We start from the raw sequence: 20,475 nt of genomic DNA, 5'->3' as shown, positions 1-20,475 counted from the left end.
GCCAGCAATGACAGCTCTCTTGTACCTAAACACAGCTCCAACACCTCTCATCACCTCACCAGCTAAGTCACACCCAGTCACACCCAGCCACAACACCCCACCATTTCACCCCAACACTGCAACTACACCCAATCAACCCCCTTTACCTGCACCAGCCAGCTCTACCACGTCACTTCACCCCACCACCCCCGCGGTAAGGCTCCTGGCCGCCCACTAACCGCGAGATGGCACCACCGTCACCTCGCATGTCTGTCACCGCAACGAGTTCTCTTTCTAGCCTCCGCCTCGGCCCGCTTTGTCGTTCGAGTATACCGGCACTTTAATAATTGTACCTTACGTGACCGGAAGAGTGTGTTTGAGGAGGGCCGTGAGCAAAGTAGAGGAGGAGGAGGAGAGGAGGAGGGGGAAGAATGTTTCCACAAAGTCCTCCCTCCTCGTCCTCTCTCTCCCTCCAGCCAGCATGACTTGGACTAACCACCGCAACATTGCCACCACAAAACCGTGAGAAAAGGGGACCATCACGAGTAAAAATGATGGGAAGTTGTTTGGCAGAAGAGAAAGAGGAGAAGGGGACTCGTAGTAGCAGTAACAGAAGGCGGGAGGGTAGCAGGAGGAGAAGACGGGTAGGAGAACTCAAGAAGGAAGGAACAGAGAAGTAGAGAAAGGCAAGAGATCTGACCACTCACACTTAAAGTCGACTATAAGATGAGGCAGTGATCAGTGTCCTCTTGTGGCCTTCCCTGGTCTCTCAGTAACCGGACCAGAGCCTGTCTTGTGGCCGTGCTCTGGGGGAGGAGTGGGGGCGAAGGAACACGATGGACGGGGGGGGCGGAGGTCGTGGCGAAGGAGGGGGGGAGAAAGAGAAGAGGAGGATAGAAAGGACAGACAAGTTATTCAATCCAGGAGTGAATATCTAATAATTTGATAGTGTGGTTTTCATGGATAAGGCTGAGCGTGTCTCTCGCACCTGGCCACACCCGCCTCTCAGGTACGACGCCGCTCCCTCCCACTCTTCTTCCTCCTCTTCTTCTTCTTCCTCTTTGTCCTCCTTATTCTTCTCTCAGTTTTCTTCCTTCTCTTCTTTGTTTCATTATTCCTTATCTTTCTCCTAATCTCTTCTTTTTTCCCTTCCTCGTCCTTGTCCTCTTTATCCTTCTTCCATTTTCATTCCACCTCTTTTTCCTCCTATTTGTCCTCCTCGTTCTCATTCTTACGATCTCTAGCTATCACGTTGTTTTTATCTACACTATACATACATATTTACTCCCTAATATGTGTGCTTCCTCTTTCTCCTTATCTCCTTTTTTCTCCTCCTCCTCCTCTTTCTCTTGCATATATTCCTTCCCTTTTCCATCTTCCCTCTTCCTCTTCCTCTAGCGGTAATTCCTGTTTTCCTTCCTGGTTTTCTCTTTTGGGTTAGTGTGTTTCCCACCTCTTCCTCTTTCTCTTTTACTTCCACTTACTTCCTTTCATGTTTCTTTTTCCTCTTCTTACTCGTCTTTGTTACCTTCCCGATCCTACTCCTTTTTTTCATTGTGCTTCTTACTCTTCCTCCTCCTCCTCCTCCTCATTGTCTATCCTGTCTAATAGCGTAGAATAGTTACCCAAACATCTTAGTAAGGCCCTTAAAGTCTATTACTGCTTGAACTTCCTTTGTATTCACTTCCTTAACCACCACCACCACCACCACCTCCTCCTCCTCCTCCTCGTCTACCTTGTTAACCATGGTGGGAACATTGTTGTGTTTTTGCCCTCACGGTGAAACTCGAGAGGTGGACAGTTGCAGGTGACAGGCAAGAGTCCGCTGCGTGAAGGTAGAGAGTGCCAGGTCGTCTTGTTTACTTTAGTCTCAGTGGTTGGGCAAAAAAAGAAGCATTAGGTTTCCAGGAGAAAGAGAGAGAGAGAGAGAGAGAGAGAGAGAGAGAGAGAGAGAGAGAGAGAGAGGAGAGAGAGAGAGAGAGAGAGAGAGAGAGAGAGAGAGAGAGAGAATATACTCCTTAATTAAATAGCCAAATGGAACGCCAAAAACCACTCACACAAGTCTAAATACAAAATGGAAGGAGCTATTTTAACAAATCAACGAAAAGAAGATCAAGAAAAGTATGTAAAAAAAAAAAAAGACACGTCGAGCAGTGAGAAGGATGAGAGGATGAGGATGTGAGGCGGGAGAAGTAGAGACAATATCCCACAGAGAAAATCTAAAATGAAAAAAAAAAATGTATTACTTTAAGAATTCAAGACAAGGATATAAAAGGTGAAGACACTGCGCAGTTAGGAGGATGTGAAGGAGGATGTGGGGCAGGAGAGGTGGAAACATCGAGACACTAAACCAAAAACGAAAATCTAAATACAGAAGCAGAATGTTACTGTATCACTTCAACAATTCAACAAGACCAAGATTAAAAAAAAAGAATAAACGTAAAATAGAATAAAAAGCAAAAAAAAAAAGCACATTCGTTGGACAGTTAGGAAGTTGGTGATGCGAGGCAGGATAGACAGAAACACCGAACCAAAAACTAGTCTAAACAGAAGCGAAAAAAATTACTCTATCACTGAAACAACTCAAAGAAACGAAGATCAAGAAAAGGATATTAAAAAAAGCAAAAAAGTAGACACGTTGGGCAGTGAGGAGGAAGAGGATGTGAGGCAGGATAGATAGAAACACCAAACCAAAAAAAGAAAATTAAAATACAAAGGAAAAAATTTACAGCATTACTTAAAACAATTCAACAAGACAAAGATCAAGAAAATGATATAAAAAGCTAAAGAACAGACACGCTGGACAGTAAGAAGGAGGAGGTTACGAGGTAGGTTAGATAGAGACAACACAGACAGCTTGAGGGGGTGGAGGGCTGGAGGGATGAAGTGAGGAGAGGAGGAGATGGTGGTCCCGCCTCCTCACGGGCCGCGGTGGGCGCCTCGTGGACAGCAGGAGCATAATTTCACAAGGGTTGTAATCTGCCGCTGATAAATGGTGACAACTTTTTGATTTACCGGAGCATAATTATGATTTCCTTGTCTCAGAGGGGCAGGCGGCCTCTCTATCTATATTCTTTTTCCACCACCCCTCCTCTTCCCTCCTCCCTTACCTCCCTTACCACCCTACTCCTCTCCCTCCGTACCTCCATCTCTCCCAATCACGGTTCAGCCACAAGTCTCAATAAGTGAAGCGTTTTCCTAAAGTCATCCCTTTGAAGACTCCTCGTTTTCTATGCACTAAAAAATGGCGGGTTGCTGCGATATTTATAGTGGAATATTATCCTTGATGGGACAGGGGATGGAAAGATTGCACACTCTATTGATTCATTAGCGAACTCAGGCCGCAAATCACTGACAAAGTAAAGAATGGCTCCTTCATATTATTATTTTTCCCTCTCGCTCTTCTCCCGCGGTGCATTCTTTATTCCCTCCTCACGCCCACCCCTCCCGAGAGCCGATGGTGGGTGTGACGCGTTTAATGGCTGGCAATATCCTAGACAGTAACTCACGGCGGTAGGAAATGCTTTGAGAGAGAGAGAGAGAGAGAGAGAGAGAGAGACAGAGAGAGAGAGAGAGAGAGAGAGAGAAAGAGAGATGCAAACAAGAAAGAAAAAAAAAACAGGAATACAGTGGATAAGGAAATATGTAAAAACCGAAAAAGGAAAAAAAAATCTATTTGCATGACAACCAAGAATAATCTCTCACTTGTGTATTTTTCCATTATTCAGACACATATCACACAATACTAATAATTTTTTACCTTATTGTTATTTTCTTAAGCGTCCACTTCATTGACTATCACCTGTATACATGTTATTTGAATGCCCAAGGTGCTCAAGGTGGACTGCATTTCTTTCACGTCACCTAAGTACGAGTATTTGCGAGTATTTGTCACCTTAACCTCATCCACGTACAGGTAAACAAGGATACGTGTTATTACAAAGTGTCATTTGAAACCTGACAGAACCACTTATAGAATACATGGATTTGCGTTTTCATTTGTTGACGCACCTCACGTACTCCTTATTACATGCTGCCCACCTGTCACCAAGAGTTGATTGGGTGTTTGGTTCGATACAATAGAATTCAAAGGTGAGGGGAGGTTATTACTTAAGCAAGGTGTTGATTCTCAGCTGGATATAGACTGAGGAAAAAAAAAAAAATTAGCAAAAAAGTTGATAGGTACTTACGACCGCATTGAATTCTCCATGTAATTATACGTATGTAGATAAATACACACACACACACACACACACACACACACACACACACACACACAACAAGTAACTCAACACTCGAGCAAGTTAAGTAAATTCCGGATGCCGATTGCAACCTTTACTCGCGTGTCTTGAAGTAAAAATAAAATAAAAAAAATCATTATACCCAACGTAACTCAAGATCCCGGAGTCCAGAAACAAGAATGTGGAAAGAAGAATAACTCGGCTCCAAAAATAATGAGAGGGGAAGGAGTCTGTAAAGAGGAAATAAATATTGGATTGTACACCAACTGAGGACGTGTGTGTGAGGGAATCATGGTGTGTAAAAGGAGGAGGAGGAGAGAGGAGCGAGGGAAGAAGTCGTACAAGGAGCTCCCAAGAATGAGTCGGATGAGGATAAGAAAAAAAGGATATAAATGACAATTACGTGAAGGAGGTGAAGGATGAGTAGGAGGAGCAGAAGCAGGAGCAGGAGGAGGAGAAGGAAGGAATGAGCGTGAGAGGTGACATTGCTGACAGGACCATCAAAAAAGGCCTTAGTAAATCATGAAAGAAAAATCTCATTCAGTAGTTTCTAAATTTATCCGTTGCTCTTAATGTGGCTAATTGGCCTGCGGTGTTCCTCTTTAAATCACACTTAACTAACCCCTACCAGACAAGTGACGGTCGTAATTAATTGCTGATATCAGTTTATTGCCAGCAATTACCGAAGGTTTGAGGCCGAGGAAGAGGAGGAGGGGAAAAGGCAAGACCCACTCGTATAACAGACAGGGCGTGGTGGCGAAAGTAGTGATGGTGGTGGTCAGAGCAGGAAGAAGGTATAGGAGAGGAAGAGAAGGGAAGACTGCGGTGGAGGATGAGGCTGGAACGGTGAGTGGTGGCGGTGATGATGATGGTGAGTGGTGGTGAGTGGTGGTGAGATGCAAGCACCGATAAATAGGGAAGTGGAGATGGCTGTGGCGAGGCTGTGGTTTCAATAACAGAGGAGGGTAAGAGCACGGACAGAGGGAGTGTACCGGCGACACATGAGCTGTCAGAAAGCAGACGCGCTGGCATAATGATAATAACCAGCTCACAAAGATGCGTGGTTATTGTGTTTATCTCTTTACCTGACGGTCTTGGAGGTGATGCGTGTTCTTGAAAAGTGAACTAATTGCTGTATTATATAAAAAAATAAATAAATAAATAAAAAGATACGAAAATACATAATTAGTGTATTATTATTCTTTAGGTAACGATTTTGATGTGTTTCTGAGAAGTGAAATAGCGACTGTACTCTATAAAACCAGATGCAAAGAAGTACATGGTTCCTGTATTATTTTTTGTATAACTAGCGTGATTTAAACAGCATACCATGTTATTCAAAAGCTCTATAGAATTAGATACAAAAATACATGCTTATTATCATAATCTTTTTAACTAGCGTGATTTCAACACCATAGCATACTTATCAAAAGCAAGCCAATGGTACTCTTTAAAAAAAAACAATACATAAACAAAAGGCGAACTGTTGGTATTCTAAAAAAAAAAAAAAAAAAATGAAGCAGTGTAGAAACAAAAACCAGCGCGCGTCAGTCTAGTGATGACGGCTTGAAAGTTAGGGGAGAGTTTGCAAGGGCTGGCTTATTGGGGCCTGTCAGGGCTGTCGAGAGGCTCCGGCCAAGACCAGGTATTGAGGTGTCAGGTGGACGGTCGAGTCGAGAATGATGGTAGACTTCGGTGGTCGGTTATTTGGTGGCGGCGCATTGATGTTGTGTGTGTGCGGTGCTTGTGGTGAAGTCGTGTGGCGTTAGTGGTGTTGATGTGGTGATGACGCACTGCTATTTCACCGCAGTCCCTTCTAATGATCATCTTTATTATTCCCTTTGCTTAAAATATATCGCTTTTACTTCCGCCTTCCAAGCACCACCAGGATCTCTCACACCTGCATGTCATCACCGCCTCAATACCACAACACCACACCGCTAGCTCACCCACCGCGCCTCACACCACCAGTCACCACCTCACACGCAGCCTCGGCCCAGCTCGCCTCATAATAATTACCTTAAAAACACTGACGCTTATTGGTTGATGGTATCGCGGGCAGCAGAACGTATCAGGGAGAGGCTGAGCGGGTAATTACATCCCTGATAATATTATGATGTCGTGGCTTTTGATAGAGTCGACCAGAGGCAAGAAACAATTTGTATGTTCTTAATACTTTTCCTCCCTTCTCCCTTTTTTTTTTTTTTGCTAGTGTATTTGTGTGTGTGTGTGTGTGTGTATGTGTGTGTGTGTGCATCGTCTCTCTCTCTCTCTCTCTCTCTCTCTCTCTCTCTCTCTCTCTCTCTCTCTCTCTCTCTCTCTCTCTCTCTCTCTCTCTCTCTCTCTCTCTCTCTCTCTCTCCATAATAATAGCTGGCTGTGGGCACATTTACGAAAAAAAATAGTAATGTAAGGTTAGGTTAAACACTTAATTACATGTAAATAATTGAGGAGGAGCCTTGGATTTAATAGTAAAAGGGATTTGCATAATAACACACTGGCTGATCGTCTTGTAATCTCCCACAGCATGATGAGTCCACGGCTCCTCCCCGCACCACCCCACCACCCCCACCACCCCCACGAAGACCACCACCGCTGCGCACCCAACACTCCAAACTTGAAATATTAAGGTATGCTTCCTCTTAAGAAAAATAATAGAATTCCATCTCAAAAAAAAAAAAAGATAGAAAAAAACCGCGGATAATATGCATTCACTTCAGGTTTGGATGGAATAAAATTACGATAAATTGTAAGTTTGGACGCCGCTGCTGTTTTGGTGCTTCTGATGGAATGATTTGCGGTGTTTTTGGTTTAAGTAATTTCCTCGACCCTCCCCAGAAGCTGAATGGCGAAGCGTGTGTTCGTGTGTTGCTTGGCGGTGATGGAGATTGGGAGAGGGAGAAAGCTAGATTGCATTAAATGTAAACTCTAGATATTTTGCTACTGACCGTGTGTTTTTGAGATTTTTTTCTAATTTAAAGGCAAGTAGAAGCAGAATAAAGAAGGATTTTAAATTAATGCCAAAAGGAAATTCACTAATTTTGCTATAGCACGTGTGTTTTGTAAGATCTTTTAGTGTTTGAAGTGCAAAACAACAGCAGTACACTAAAAGGAGAGGAATTCAAGACATTTCATACTCAGAATTTAGTCTTGGAAATTAAGTCTTGGTAAACTAACTCGTATTTTCTTAGTGGTTATTACGAATTTTTAAAAAGAAAATAGGGAAAAGATGAGATAAATGCAATCGTACACCCGACATTTAGTGAACCCGTACAACAGTGTCACGCTAGTCACCGCTTCCGTCGCTCCCTCCCCCGGCGGATGCTGGATTTGAGCGACAAGAAGCGCCGTAATGAGTGGCCACGTAATGCGACCACTGAGATGAGAAAGAGCTCCTGTTGGCACCACTGTCACCTCTTCCTTCCTTTGTTCCATCCCGGCGTTGGCTACACTGGCAGGCTCCATTTCGAGGATGCCGACGAATTTACCTAAAAACTTTGCTGGCAACGCTGCTGGTCCTTTGTTCCTCGCCAGGCGCCGCTGTTTTGCCTCGCGTTATGGTGGTGACAGCAGTGACCCTAGTGACCCCCGGGGGACCTGCTAAATGTTGAGGAAGTAGGGCAAGATTACGATTGAGACCTTCACTTTTTGGACCAAGAATACATCACGTGACCAGTAATTAACTAAAACAACGCTTATTATTGAGACTGAACACCTCCCATATCAGACCTTCGTAGTCACTTTCGGCTTTTATAATTCTGAACTTCAGCACTAATAACCTGACCAGTTTCTAGGTTCACTAAGACATATACCTTTGTTATCCACTATTACTAGACTACAAGGGCACCATTTGAAACAAGGTCCGTCAAAGTTTCAATTCATCAGTTTGTCAGAAAGTTGTTATTGGAAAATGATGCAACACGGCCTCTGACACCCACAATAGTAACCAGACCAAATTCTCGCTTTTAAATCTCGAAAGGTATGTTTTCTGCAAGTATAAACAGTCCCTCTGACAGCAACCGTCGTCTCCAGAGCGGCGCCCTTGTCCAGCACGGGCGAGAGAAGAAAACATCATCACACTTACAAACTTACAAAATCGATAACTTGCAAAAGGAAATCCACTACGATGCTCGCCGCGGGTTCCAGGAAACGGCGGGGCAAAAAAGGAAACGTAGAAAATTGAAACAACAGTGAGACTTCATAAATATTCCTTGATTATCACTCACGGGAGGAAGTGGCACGAAATGTCAGGGAATCGAGGTCAGCAGTTAGTTAGTTTGTCGTCTGATAAAACACTGACCAAAACGTCCTTAACGCTGCGTCCCCTCATTGCAGGAAGGTGTTGATGAAGGAAGCTAAAAACTCATTCACACTAGTAAGAAAGAACGAAACACACACACACACACACACACACACATACATTATAAGCCATCATAAAAAAAACAAGATGTTCGAATAAATGTGATTACCTTTCATTGAGTGGGAGTGAAGAGGAAACAATAGAGTGTTGGGGAAGGTTTGATAGGCGCTGATTGCTCTGCGTGTGTCCCTTGAGTGGCCCAAAGTGCATCTGATTATCTCGCACACCGCTTGGAAGAAATGTTTCCACGCCGCCGACGCGACTGTCTTGCCTGGAGGGTTTCTGATTGTCTTCGTAGTTCATGTATGATAGCAGTGTCCTCTGAGGAGCATATAGAGCGTCTGATTGGCCCTGATTGTCTCAAAGTGTCTTATTTCCTCTGCTTTGAGTCCTCACTAGTCTGAGCCTTCGTTGCGCAGTGCTGTCTCATTCGCGCGAGTCGGAATTAGCGCAACACACAGCGGGCGGACATGGCGTCGGTTTTATTTGTTCGTATGAAAAAGACTCGAGCAAAAATGTGAGTGAAAGCGGAAACTCGCCCGCGTTAAAATTTCAGGTGTGAGGCGTTGATTAAAGGTAATTTCCGGTGACCTTAATTACAGTGACCAGAAGACTTCAGGTGACGTGAGTAATGCCATCACCTTTGTGTGCGTGCGTGTGTGTGTGTGTGTGTGTGTGTGTGTGTGTGTGTGTGTGTGTGTGTGTGTGTGTGTGTGTGTGTGTGTGTGTGTGTGTGTGTGTACGTGAATCAGCGCACACACCTCGCCAAATTAAAGGTAACCATCAGCTTGAGGCGCCACAAAAGCCGCAGCACTTAACACGTCATCGCTCTGATCGATGGCGCAACAAAATCGACCATAAACGCGGGAACCAAAACCAACCCTGGCCTAGAGAAAGGAAATTAGAACTCTTTACCTCCCCCCCTTTAACTGTCCCCTTAATCCCTGTAACTCATGTGGTAACCCTGACGCAAATAATACAGGAATACCCCTGAAATTAATGCATACCCCTAAAAGCTATAATAAGGAACCCATTTACAGTCACTCCCTTTAGCTGCTCTCTTAACCTGAACCACTTCGAGAAATCATTCGATGCATCAATAAAAGGAACATTCTTTTCTAGGACTTAATGTTATAAAATAGATTAGAACCCTTGATAAAACCCCATAGAGAGTAGTATTGTTCATTAGCAGAGATCCTTGCAAATAAAGAAAGGGAAAAACTTTATTTGGCTTGAGTTTCATATTTAATCCCTTTAGTTCTCTTAAACTCAGCCACTTATAGAAACCTCTGCACATGTAACAAATGGAGATGTTCGTTTTCTTTCCTTCTTTCATTCTTTTTAACTCATCTCCCTAAAAATAAGAGTATAAGACTTCCTTACTATTCGATCCCTTCACTTGTTACTCTCAGCCACTTGCAGAAACCCTTGCATATGTAACAGAGGAAGACGTTCTTTTAAGTTCTCCGACTCGTCTTTCCTCCCAAAAAAGAAGAAAAGTATAGATATTAGAGTTCATTACTTCTCGATCTCTTTAATCCTGCACTTATCAGTAAAGGAGACGTTCTTTTTTTTCTTCTTTCCCTTTCTTTTTTTACTCAACTCCCTCCCATCAAAGAAAATAGTGGAGGTATTAGATTTCCTTGCTACTCGATCCCTTTAGTCCAACCAATTCAAGAAACTCTTACAGTTATTACTAAAGGAGACGTTCTTTTCCCTCTTTCCTTTATTTTTTTTTACGTAACTTCCTACCAAAAAATAACAGAGGTATTAGATATTGTTACCACTCGATCTCTTTAGTGTTGTCAATTGAAGAAACACCTGCGATTACAATGAAGGAGAACATTCTTTTTTTTTTCCTCTTATTTTTCATTAGTTTTTTTTTTCTTTTTTTTGTTATTCAACTCCCTAAGCCCCTAAGAAAAATTATAGAGGTAGAGGACTTCCTTAACCCTTTCGCACCAATATGCAATAAGTCACAGTACCAGAAACAGTGAAATCCTTATAAACATTGACGGGAGAAAGAAAAAAAAATAGAGGAAATTAAAAGAAAAGATTTACTAATACCTAAGTAGCATATTCCTTTCAGGTGTTTGTAGAGGAAAATTAAATGCCTCGGAGTGGTTAATTATTAGGGAAAACACGTCAAATGGCAGGGAAAGTCTCGATACTTGATGTCATTACTGCTGCTGTTGACCTGGGCCACTCGTGAACCCTTCTCGCGTGTAGCAAAGGGAGACTCTGTTCTGAAGGACACAAACCCTTTCAACTGGTGAGCTTCCGAGTATCATCAGGCGGTATTCATCATAATAAGGTGGACACAGTGATGGCGGGGGCGGATCATGAAAAGTGCAGGATATCATGATAGCTGCTTCTTCTTCCGCCTCTTCTTACTCTTCTTCGTCGTCTTCTTCCTTCTTCCTTAAGTTTCTTTCTCTTCTTCCGGTTTCCTTTTTTTATTTTATTTTTTTTTTCATTTGATTTGCTGGGATTATTTTTTTTACGTGCTGTTTATTGTTGTTGTTGTTGTTGTTGTTGGTGGTGGTGGTGGTGGTGGTTATGTTGTTGGTGGTGGCCGTGTTGTCGTGATAGTTTTATAGTAGTAGTAGTAGTAGTAGTAGTAGTAGTTCATTATCATATTAAATTATTTCCTCTTTTCTTCTTCTTCTTCTTCTTCTTCTTCTTCTTCTTCTTCTTCTTCTTCTTCTTCTTCTTCTTCTTCTTCTTCTTCTTCTTCTTCTTCTTCTTCTTCTTCTTCTTCTTCTTCTTCTTCTTCTTCTTCTTCTTCTTCTTCTTCTTCTTCTTCTTCTTCTTCTTCTTCTTCTTCTTCTTCTTCTTCTTCTTCTTCTTCTTCTTCTTCTTCTTCTTCTTCTTCTTCTTCTTCTTCTTCTTCTTCTTCTTCTTCTTCTTCTTCTCCTCCTCCTCCTCCTCCTCCTCCTCCTCCTCCTCCTCCTCCTCCTCCTCCTCCTCCTCCTCCTCCTCCTCCTCCTCCTCCTCCTCCTCCTCCTCCTCTGATGCATCTTTCAGTTGGATGATTTGCAAGATTGAATTTGTAAGTTGATTTAATACTGCACATTAATTCGTCTTCTTCAATCGTACCCTGTTATCTCTCTCTCTCTCTCTCTCTCTCTCTCTCTCTCTCTCTCTCTCTCTCTCTCTCTCTCTCTCTCTCTCTCTCTCTCTCTCTCTCTCTCTCTCTCTCTCTCTCTCTCTCTCTCTCTCTCTCTCTCTCTCTCTCTCTCTCTCTCTCTCTCGAAGTGGGTGGAGAACAGGAGAGTATGCAGATGTGTGTGCGAGCGAGTGAGTGAGCGCGTATGTGCGTGTGAGTGCGTGTGGGTGGCCGCGGCAGGTGTGCGGTGAAGGAGGGAAAGGAATCGAAAGAAGGAGGCGAAGGAGGAGGAGGAGACGGGGTAGGGACAGCGTAGCGAGGCAACAAGAAGTAATCGTTCACTCGCGCCTTGGTATAAATTGGTACGGAGCCGCGCAATTGAAAGCATAAATAAGTCCCGGTGGATTCATGGCTTCGGAATACCGCTTGATACGTAGGAGAGGCTGCGAGGGCTAACATGATTAGTACCTGCCTCTCCCTGCCTCTCCCTGCTTCACGGATGCCCGGCGTACGATGCTCCCTCACCTACGCCACCTGTAACTCCCACCTGTGCCTTTTACACGCGTCACGGCAGCACAGCGCACCTGATATGCACCTAATTCCTACCTGACTTTCACCTGATGTCACCTACCGGGCGTACCTGACTCAAGGGACTGTGGTGCGCTATAAAGGGAGCTTTTTTTGCGGTTGTGTTTGTCCTTAGCGGGCGAGAGGCAGCCGGCAACTGTCCGAGGCGAGGGCTATTAGCGTCATATTATCTACAATACGTATAATTAATGGAGGGTAGCGGCGGGGGGCGGGGAGGGTAAGTGAGGGCTCTTGTCTGGAGGTAATTAGAGGGGTCAAATCGCTACCATTCTCCAGGTGATCGCTTAGAGAGAGAGAGAGAGAGAGAGAGAGAGAGAGAGAGAGAGAGAGAGAGAGAGAGAGAGAGAGAGAGAGAGAGAGAGAACGTACCAAAAGTGCATATCTAACAACCTAACCTAACGTAACACAACCTAACTTAATGTGTATCTACTTTATTTATCATTGTTTTTCTATCATCGCTATCACAACAATCACCATCATCATTCCTCTACACACTAGTAAACTGAGATCTTTTATCATTATTTTCTATCACCTTCACCATCATCAGCACTACCATCACCATCCTCCCTACACTTCAGTAAACAAACCTTTTTATCATCACCATCACCACCACCTTCACCATCACCATCCTTAACACACTTCACTAAAATTTACATCTTCCCTTTCAATCTTTTTTATTATTATTTTTTTTTTTCACCTTCACGCATACAAAGTTTTATTCCTAGACTTTCATGTTCTTTTTTTTTTTATTTTATGTCAGGTCTGCCTCGCCAAGGACAGACAGGATTACTCAGCCAGTTTAGGTTTTTGGTGATTTTAACTTAGCCATATTAGTCTTGCTCGTAGGCACAGAGGAAGTAAGGTGGTCATTTTTCCCTTTGTTTTGTCTCATTTCGTACTGCTGTAATTATTTTTCCCTGTCCTCCTGAGGTGCTGTTTTCAATTTCCACCGTATTTGGTTTCTCTTATGTTGGCGTCCGTGTGTGTATGTGTGTGTGTGTGTGTGTGTGTGTGTGTGTGTGTGTGTGTGTGTGTGTGTGTGTGTGTGTGTGTTTTTCTATCACGTTGACTTTACTATTTTTCTTTTCAGTCAACGTATAATCAAAATTGCAGGCTGTCAGCAAAAGCAAATTGAATTCTATAAGGTCGAGGAGTATTGCAGAGGAGGTAATGAAATGATTGCTACTCTCCTCTTATCTTCTCTTTGTTTTTACGTGGCTAGAAACGTGTGTGTGTGTGTATATTTATAACTGTTGTCTGTGTGTGTGTGTGTGTGTGTGTGGTGGGAGTACCCGTGTGCGCACCTGCGTGGCTCTGTGCACCTGTGACCGTCTAGTTCTGATCTGCAGCCTCGACAAGGAAGCGCAAATCGGTCGCGGCAGCTCGTCTTGGTCTTTACTGCGGGTAATGACCCTAATGGCTCCTCAAGTTTGTCTTGGAAAGTAAATGATAAAAGGAATAAAAAAAAAAAAAAGGCTACGAAAAAAAAAAAAAGGTGAGCAGGATAATGAGGAGTAAACACCATATAATTTCGCGGCTGTGGGTTCCGATGCTATCTGCCCGGATCAGTAATATTGTTTTTTACCTGCGGCCTCAACACGTTTATTAATTTACTGATAAATTCGCTACCGGGCAACTGTTCGGCTCCGGTGGTGGTGGTGGCGGTGGTGGTGGCAGTGGTGGTGGTGGTGGTGGTGGTGGCAGTGGTGGTGGTGGTGGTAATTGCGTGTGTGGGGTGGCGGCGGCCATGATAGCGACCATCACGGCACAGGTGGGCGGCCATGACAGGGCAGCGGCGCCGGCACCCGTCAGTGGCTCCCTGCCTCCTGCTGGCCGCGGTCACTCTGCTGCCGCTGCTTGTTGTACTTTAATCTATTTTTGGCACGAGTCATCAGCCGCCGGTGTGGTGAGGCGCGATACCCGCCCAGGCGCCCGCCGCGGCGAGGCGGCGCCTTTATCTCTGATCCATCTTTTGATAGTGATCGCGCGCAGCCATGAGAACAGATGCTTTCACCCTGTTTACGAGGGGCGTCGCGGCCTGCACAGCCCCGGTGTTATCATAGCAGGCTGGCGCCCCGCCTCGCCCCGCCCATGTGATTCCTCATTAGTGCACAACATTATACCTCTCTCGGGGCGGTAGGGCACCAGAGAGAGAGAGAGAGAGAGAGAGAGAGAGAGAGAGAGAGAGAGAGAGAGAGAGAGAGAGAGAGAGAGAGAGAGAGTCCAGCCTCACCAGGAATTGTCCCGTGCCCCACTCACCGTCTGTTTTGGTACCAGGTCTTGACCTGCGTGTCGGTCAGGTTGAGCTTGGCCGCCAGCTCCATGCGGTCCTGCACACTCAGGTACTTCTGCCGCTCGAAGCTCTTCTCCAGCGTCTGCAGCTGGTGGTCGGTGAAGGCCGTGCGCGCCTTCCGCTGCTTCTTGTTCCTTAGCGGGGCATCCGGGGAGCGGGGCGAGGCGCACCCTGAGGAGGTACAGGGCACGGGTTACTGAGAGACACAGTTTACTCTGCTACATGCTATAAGCCTCAAGGCACTGCAATAACACATTTAAACATACTTCAATTTCCTTCATTGTGTGCACAACAAACATAGCTGAGGGCGGCAGCCTGAGGCGGGTCGCCCTGCCAGTGCGCCAGGCGAAGGAAATACCCCAGCACCAGCGCCAGTCACCTGCTGGCTGCGGGGCGCTGTGCTACATGGCGGAGGGAAGCTCACCAAAAACAAGAAGTATCGAGTTACGTCTGGTAAATATCCTAAAATGCAAGGCTTCGGTGATCCCCGCAGTGTGAGCCGCGCCCAGCCAGTCACCACGCCAGGCTTTCCTACACCTTTTCCTCTTTTTATCTCCCCTTCCCCTGCTCCATCTCCTGTTCCTCATCTCTTACCTCCTTCCCTCACCTCTCAATGCCTCCCCTCTTCTCTCCCCATTGTCTCATCCACCACAGCTTCCCTTCTTTGCTCACCTGCCGCACCTCCAGTAGATGTTACTTATTGTTCTCCCTCGCCACCGCCGCAGCGGGGTGCGATATGAAGCGGCACAAAAATCTATAAATATCATCTTACGGACTAAGGCTGAGGTGACCTTGTGTGGAGAGAGAGAGAGAGAGAGAGAGAGAGAGAGAGAGAGAGAGAGAGAGAGAGAGAGAGAGAGAGAGAGAGAGAGAGAGAGAGAGAGAGAGAGAGAGAGAGAGAGAGAGAGAGAGAGAGAGAGAGTTTAAACAAAGATATACCTGCAATAGAAATCAATCACTTTAACAAGGTAACGAAGAGATAAGGGCATCCTAACACACCATCCTTGCCCTGCACCAACCGCCAACTTATATTGCTGAAGTATTTATCCTGTATTTTTTGTCACCCATCCGCTTTCATATAATCAAGATAGGAGGGAACATATAATCACACACGTTTATTAGTTCAGTCACGTTAATCTGGTGTGGGTGAAGATAATGCGGATGTTGCGTTTTTGTGGCGTTCCATAAGCCTCTCTGCCTGTCTTGGGGAATGATGAAGTCTCCGTCATTTCCGGTTGCGCCACGCCTCCCCCACCTCCTCCTGACACCAGGGCGCCGCTACCCTCCTTCCTCCCGCACCCGTAAGGCGATCCCTGGCCCGTGCCGCTCCAGTGGACTCCCGGCCTCTCCCTCACCGCAGGCTTCCTTCAGGGTTGCGTCCAGAGGTCTTGGCCGGTGCCGTGTTGCCTTTGCAGCAGTGAACGCAAGTCTAGGAGGCGGAGACTCTGCGCAACGCGATGCTTCTTCTAGAGTTTTCATGGAGATTTCAAGATTTCAAGGAGATTTCAACCGTAGACAAGTAGTGAACAATTACCAGCACGCAGCCTCACTCGCTCCTCCGCATCGCCTCTCTCGGTGCCCTGGTGACGTGTGGGAGCGGCGGTGCGGCCTGAGAAGCCCCGGGACGCGGATATCACACACGCCAGCCGTCCTCGGGTATCATAGAGCCAACGTCCAACAGGTTGAAACCAGAGAGCAAATTCTTACACGTAAAAGTCAGTTTAGGGAAGGCAGTTCGGTAGTGGGGCGGCGCCGCAGCAGCCACCGCTTCCTGGGTCATCTTACGCCTCAGGAATGGTGTCTATTGGGCCTCTCCTCAACCCTTTATCGCCACCCTTACCCTTTACACCCTAACGCTTCCCCTTTGCTGCCTCCTTGTGCCCTGAGCCTAACCGGATTTATCGTAATAAAGGACTTTTTTTTACTGTTCCTACTTCTCAGTAATGGTGTCTGTTGGGTCTCTCCTCAATCCTTTATCGCCACCCTTACCCTTTACACACTAACGCCTCCCTTGGCTACCTCCATACGTTCTGAGTCTAACCGGATTTCTCGTAATACATTGTTTTTACTTTTCTTGCTTCTAAGTAAAGGTGTCTGTGGCTTCCCTCCTCACCCTCTACCGATTCTTCACCGCCTAACATCATTACACTTCCATAGTCTCCTCTACCATTAAACTGCGCACATCTGTCTGGATTCCTCATAATGATTGCTTATCCTCTTGTGTCCTCTAAGCTATGGTGTCTCTTGCGTCTCTCCTGACCCTCTACCCTTACCGCTTCACACCATCCACTGTCTTTTCTCCCACTAAACTCCCCACATCTGCCTGGATTCCTCGTAATACATAAATGTTTTTTCTCTTGTTGCCTCAAAGTTCGCTCCGCTTTGCTGGAGGTGTGAGGAAAAAAAGACCATAATAAACGTGTTCATCGGATCCTTGAAGTGAAGAATACGTCGCGTTGCACAGCCATTAACACACATGCGGGATGTTAACAAACTCACGTGTGTCATTTTTGTCTGCCGAGATGTCATTATCGCCTAAAGTTTTTGTGCTTCTTAAACTCGTTCGTGTTAAGGGACCGTGACCTTCTGGTAGTCTCGTTTTCACCCATTTATCGCCCACTCCAACTCAGAAACCGTATTCCAAACCCCATTCTCTTATCTCTTGCATTCAACAGGGTGTAATGAAAGCTGTTTGGGTTTACAAGGATTTTTTTTTTAAATAATTTTAAGGATATTTTTATAAGAATTCTGTGTTGTCAATAATTAAAAAAAAAGCATGAGAACACTAATAATAATCTTTGTGGCCTCTAAAAATTGTCCTAAGAAGAGAACGAAGTGTTTAAGAAATGTTATTTGGATTTTCAAGAGTGTTTTCATGATTCTAGTAATAGGATCAATTGTAATATGGATTCTGCAATACCAGTAGAAAAAAAAAAAAGAAACATGGAAACACGACTTACCTCTGTGGCTTTTGAAAACAGTCCGGATAAGAGAACGTTCAAGTAAAGTTATTTAGATCTTCAAGGGTATTTTCATGATTACAGTGATAGCTTAACAAGGATTCTGCACCCCCAAAGAAGAAAGAAGCACAGTCGGAGCACGAATCATCTCCATGGCTTTTGAAACTAATCTGGATGAGAGAAAAAAAAAATCTTTAAAAATACTGAGCTTAACCTGAACCTGGGAAGTAAAGCAGACTTGAGTGTCCAGCTTGGTGACCTTGAGAATGTCGAACCAACACACCAGGTCCTCCCGCTGCCACCATGACTCCGATGCACTCAGCTCCTCCTGTCCTTCCCGCCTCCCCATCCTCCTCCTCCTGCATCATAACGCTTACATATCACTGAGACATTTGAGACACGGCCATGGGTCACGATAGCTTGGGATTTATAGAGAGAGAGAGAGAGAGAGAGAGGGAAGGGGGAGGGAAACCAGGTACTCTGATTCGATTGGTGATAATATCTCCAGGTGACCTTCCGAGGACAGGTAGAGAACCCAAGCGTCCGAGGAAGCCGATGAAGTACCTTTGATGTTTCGGATTACTGAGTGAGAGGCTCTTGTTAACCCCTTCTCCCACCTACCCGGCCTCGTTTCCCTCACCCGTCTCCTCTTCCTCCTTATCTCCCACGTTCTTTAAGACTTCTGTGCTGTCTGTGCTGTCATTTTTAACCCTTATCCTGTGGTATTCTGAATGTTCTTATTAATAACAATCCTATATTTCCTTTTGCTAAGCTTCTAAATGGTTATAGTAGTAATAGCCTTATATTTTAACTAATTTCGTATCAATTTCCTATTCCAAATAAGATAGAGACCAATGGGTTACAGTAAATAAAGACTTGTACTGTTTTTTCTAAGTGTTCACAATAATAACTTTATATTTCCTTTTGATAATCTTCTTAATGGTCTTAGTAGGAATGGTCTTATATTCTATCTAATTTCGTATCGATTTTCTATACCAATAAACAAAAGACCAACCACCTTGCCCAAGTCCCACGGAAACCGCTTGCTTTAAAATCACGCTGAACACCAACGTGGTCTGACTGACTCTTGTGTGCAGTATACAGGACACGCTGAACAACAAGGAAAAAAAAAAAAAACGGGTATGTGTCACAGAAAACGAAATTATTCAGTATCCGACACGTAGCACAGTGAGGCAAGCACCTGATCTCTTCCCCGGGTGACCAAGGCGCCCCTAAAATGATACGGTACGCCCCAAATTTTTACCCCGGGGCCTGAAAAATGTTAAGCAAAAGTCGGAAACATGAAGTAGGAGGAGCAGAATATTCAAAGGAAAGGACGGAGAGGAGAAGGAGGAGGAGGAGGAGGAGGAGGGTGTAGTTCGGAGGTATAATAGCCCTTATCTCCTTGGCTTCTTAGATCCAACCCTCCCTCGCTCCCTGTCGGCCACATCCTGGGTTTACCTTACAGCAACCATCTCCAGGGGCCTCTCACTCGCCGCTCCCGCCCTCGTGACCACAGGAATGAATGGTAGCGACGGAACGTAGGTGTCGAGCCGCGGCCCAGGCACGCGACGCCCGGAGGAGGAGGAGGAGAAGGAGGAGGAGGAGGAGGAGGGGTAGATAGGTTTTAGGTGTAAGTGTACGAGGAAAGTTGTTGGCTTGACCTAGAATGGAGAAACAAAGGGAAAAATCGAAAGGAGAGAGAGAGAGAGAGAGAGAGAGAGAGAGAGAGAGAGAGAGAGAGAGAGAGAGAGAGAGAGAGAGAGAGAGAGAGAAAGAAAGAAAGAGAGAGATAAGGTGCCACACAAAGGCGAAAGAAAAATACCATTATTCAGTCACAAAATCAATCGTTGTGCATTCTTATTAATGTACTTTTCTATTTTCAACCAATATAGGAGTGAAAAATTTTGTTTCTGGAAAAATTAATGTTTGTAGTGAATTCCAAAGAAGAGATTTTGTGATCATTCCTAATGCAGATTTTTGTTCACTGTTGCTTGTCGTGTACAGTTTATTAAGCTGTTACTCGTTTTCTATTCAATACCTGATGCACTTGAGGCTAAAAGAAAACGAGAAATACGTATTCTGCATGCACAATTTTACGAAAGGGACGAATGAAAACGATGCAAAAATAATACACGTACACACACACACACACACACACACACACACACACACACACACACACACACACACACACACACACACACACACACACACACACACACACACACACACATAGGTACACCCCATCCTCCAACACAATCTTTTAAGTTCCTGCTCGTTTTCTGTTCAGTACCTAATGCACGTGAGGCTTAAAGAAAACGGGAACGGGAAGTAAGTATTCTCTGCACGTACAATTTTACGAAAATGACGAATAAAAACGATACAGGAACACCACACACGCACACACACACATACACATGCACCCACTCACCTGACCCCCCCACGCTCCTACCACACACACGTACACCCGTCCCCCTCACACACAGACACCAAAACAACCCACTTCCTCAGCAAATCAAGTCAGACTGAACAAACGAAACACAAAGAGGCGCCGCACAAAGTTGACGTCGTTGTTGTTCGGCGGAGTAAGACTTTCCTGCCGCCACTGTTGCCTCGCCTCACCTTTGACATGTATTGAAATTGAATCTACACACATCCAACACACATCGGTCAGGTAACCCGGAGCCGCCTTTACCGTCATCATTATCCCATTATTATTATGCTTCCCGTACCCCATTCCTCCCGGTAATTTAGTTATTGTAAGGAAAAAAATAATAATAAAGACTACAGGGAAAAAAAAACTAATGGAGGTTTGCAGGAAAGGGATAAAGAGGAGGAAGAAGAAGAGGAGGAATGTTATGATAGAAGCAGATGATAGAGAGAAAAGAGGGAACGAGAAGAGAGAATGAAACAAGGGAGGGGAAGAAATTGAAGAAGTAATAG

The 20,475-nt window shown here is 44.9% G+C and overlaps 1 protein-coding gene and 1 long non-coding RNA gene across 3 annotated transcripts in view; one reads left to right on the top strand and one right to left on the bottom strand.

Moving 5' to 3' along the window:
* The window catches only part of LOC135089075 (uncharacterized), a 94,931-nt gene that overhangs the window by 41,649 nt on the left and 32,807 nt on the right, over positions 1-20,475 (top strand). For both annotated transcript variants that reach the window (XR_010261382.1, XR_010261381.1), the window contains exon 3: positions 6,746-6,849. This is a non-coding gene — a long non-coding RNA (uncharacterized LOC135089075). The remainder of the gene's footprint in view (positions 1-6,745; positions 6,850-20,475) is intronic.
* LOC135089074 (homeobox protein HMX3-like) overlaps positions 1-20,475 on the bottom strand; it is a 61,857-nt gene that overhangs the window by 8,704 nt on the left and 32,678 nt on the right. Inside the window, exon 2 of the mRNA XM_063984296.1 lies at positions 14,536-14,740. Coding sequence (XP_063840366.1) covers positions 14,536-14,740 — 205 coding nt within the window. The remainder of the gene's footprint in view (positions 1-14,535; positions 14,741-20,475) is intronic.

This window comes from Scylla paramamosain, chromosome 32 (genome assembly GCF_035594125.1).
Source record: "Scylla paramamosain isolate STU-SP2022 chromosome 32, ASM3559412v1, whole genome shotgun sequence".
Classification (NCBI taxonomy): Eukaryota; Metazoa; Arthropoda; class Malacostraca; order Decapoda; family Portunidae; genus Scylla; species Scylla paramamosain.
Note: the sequence above shows the minus strand (reverse complement) of the source record. Positions and strands in the feature narration are given on the sequence as shown.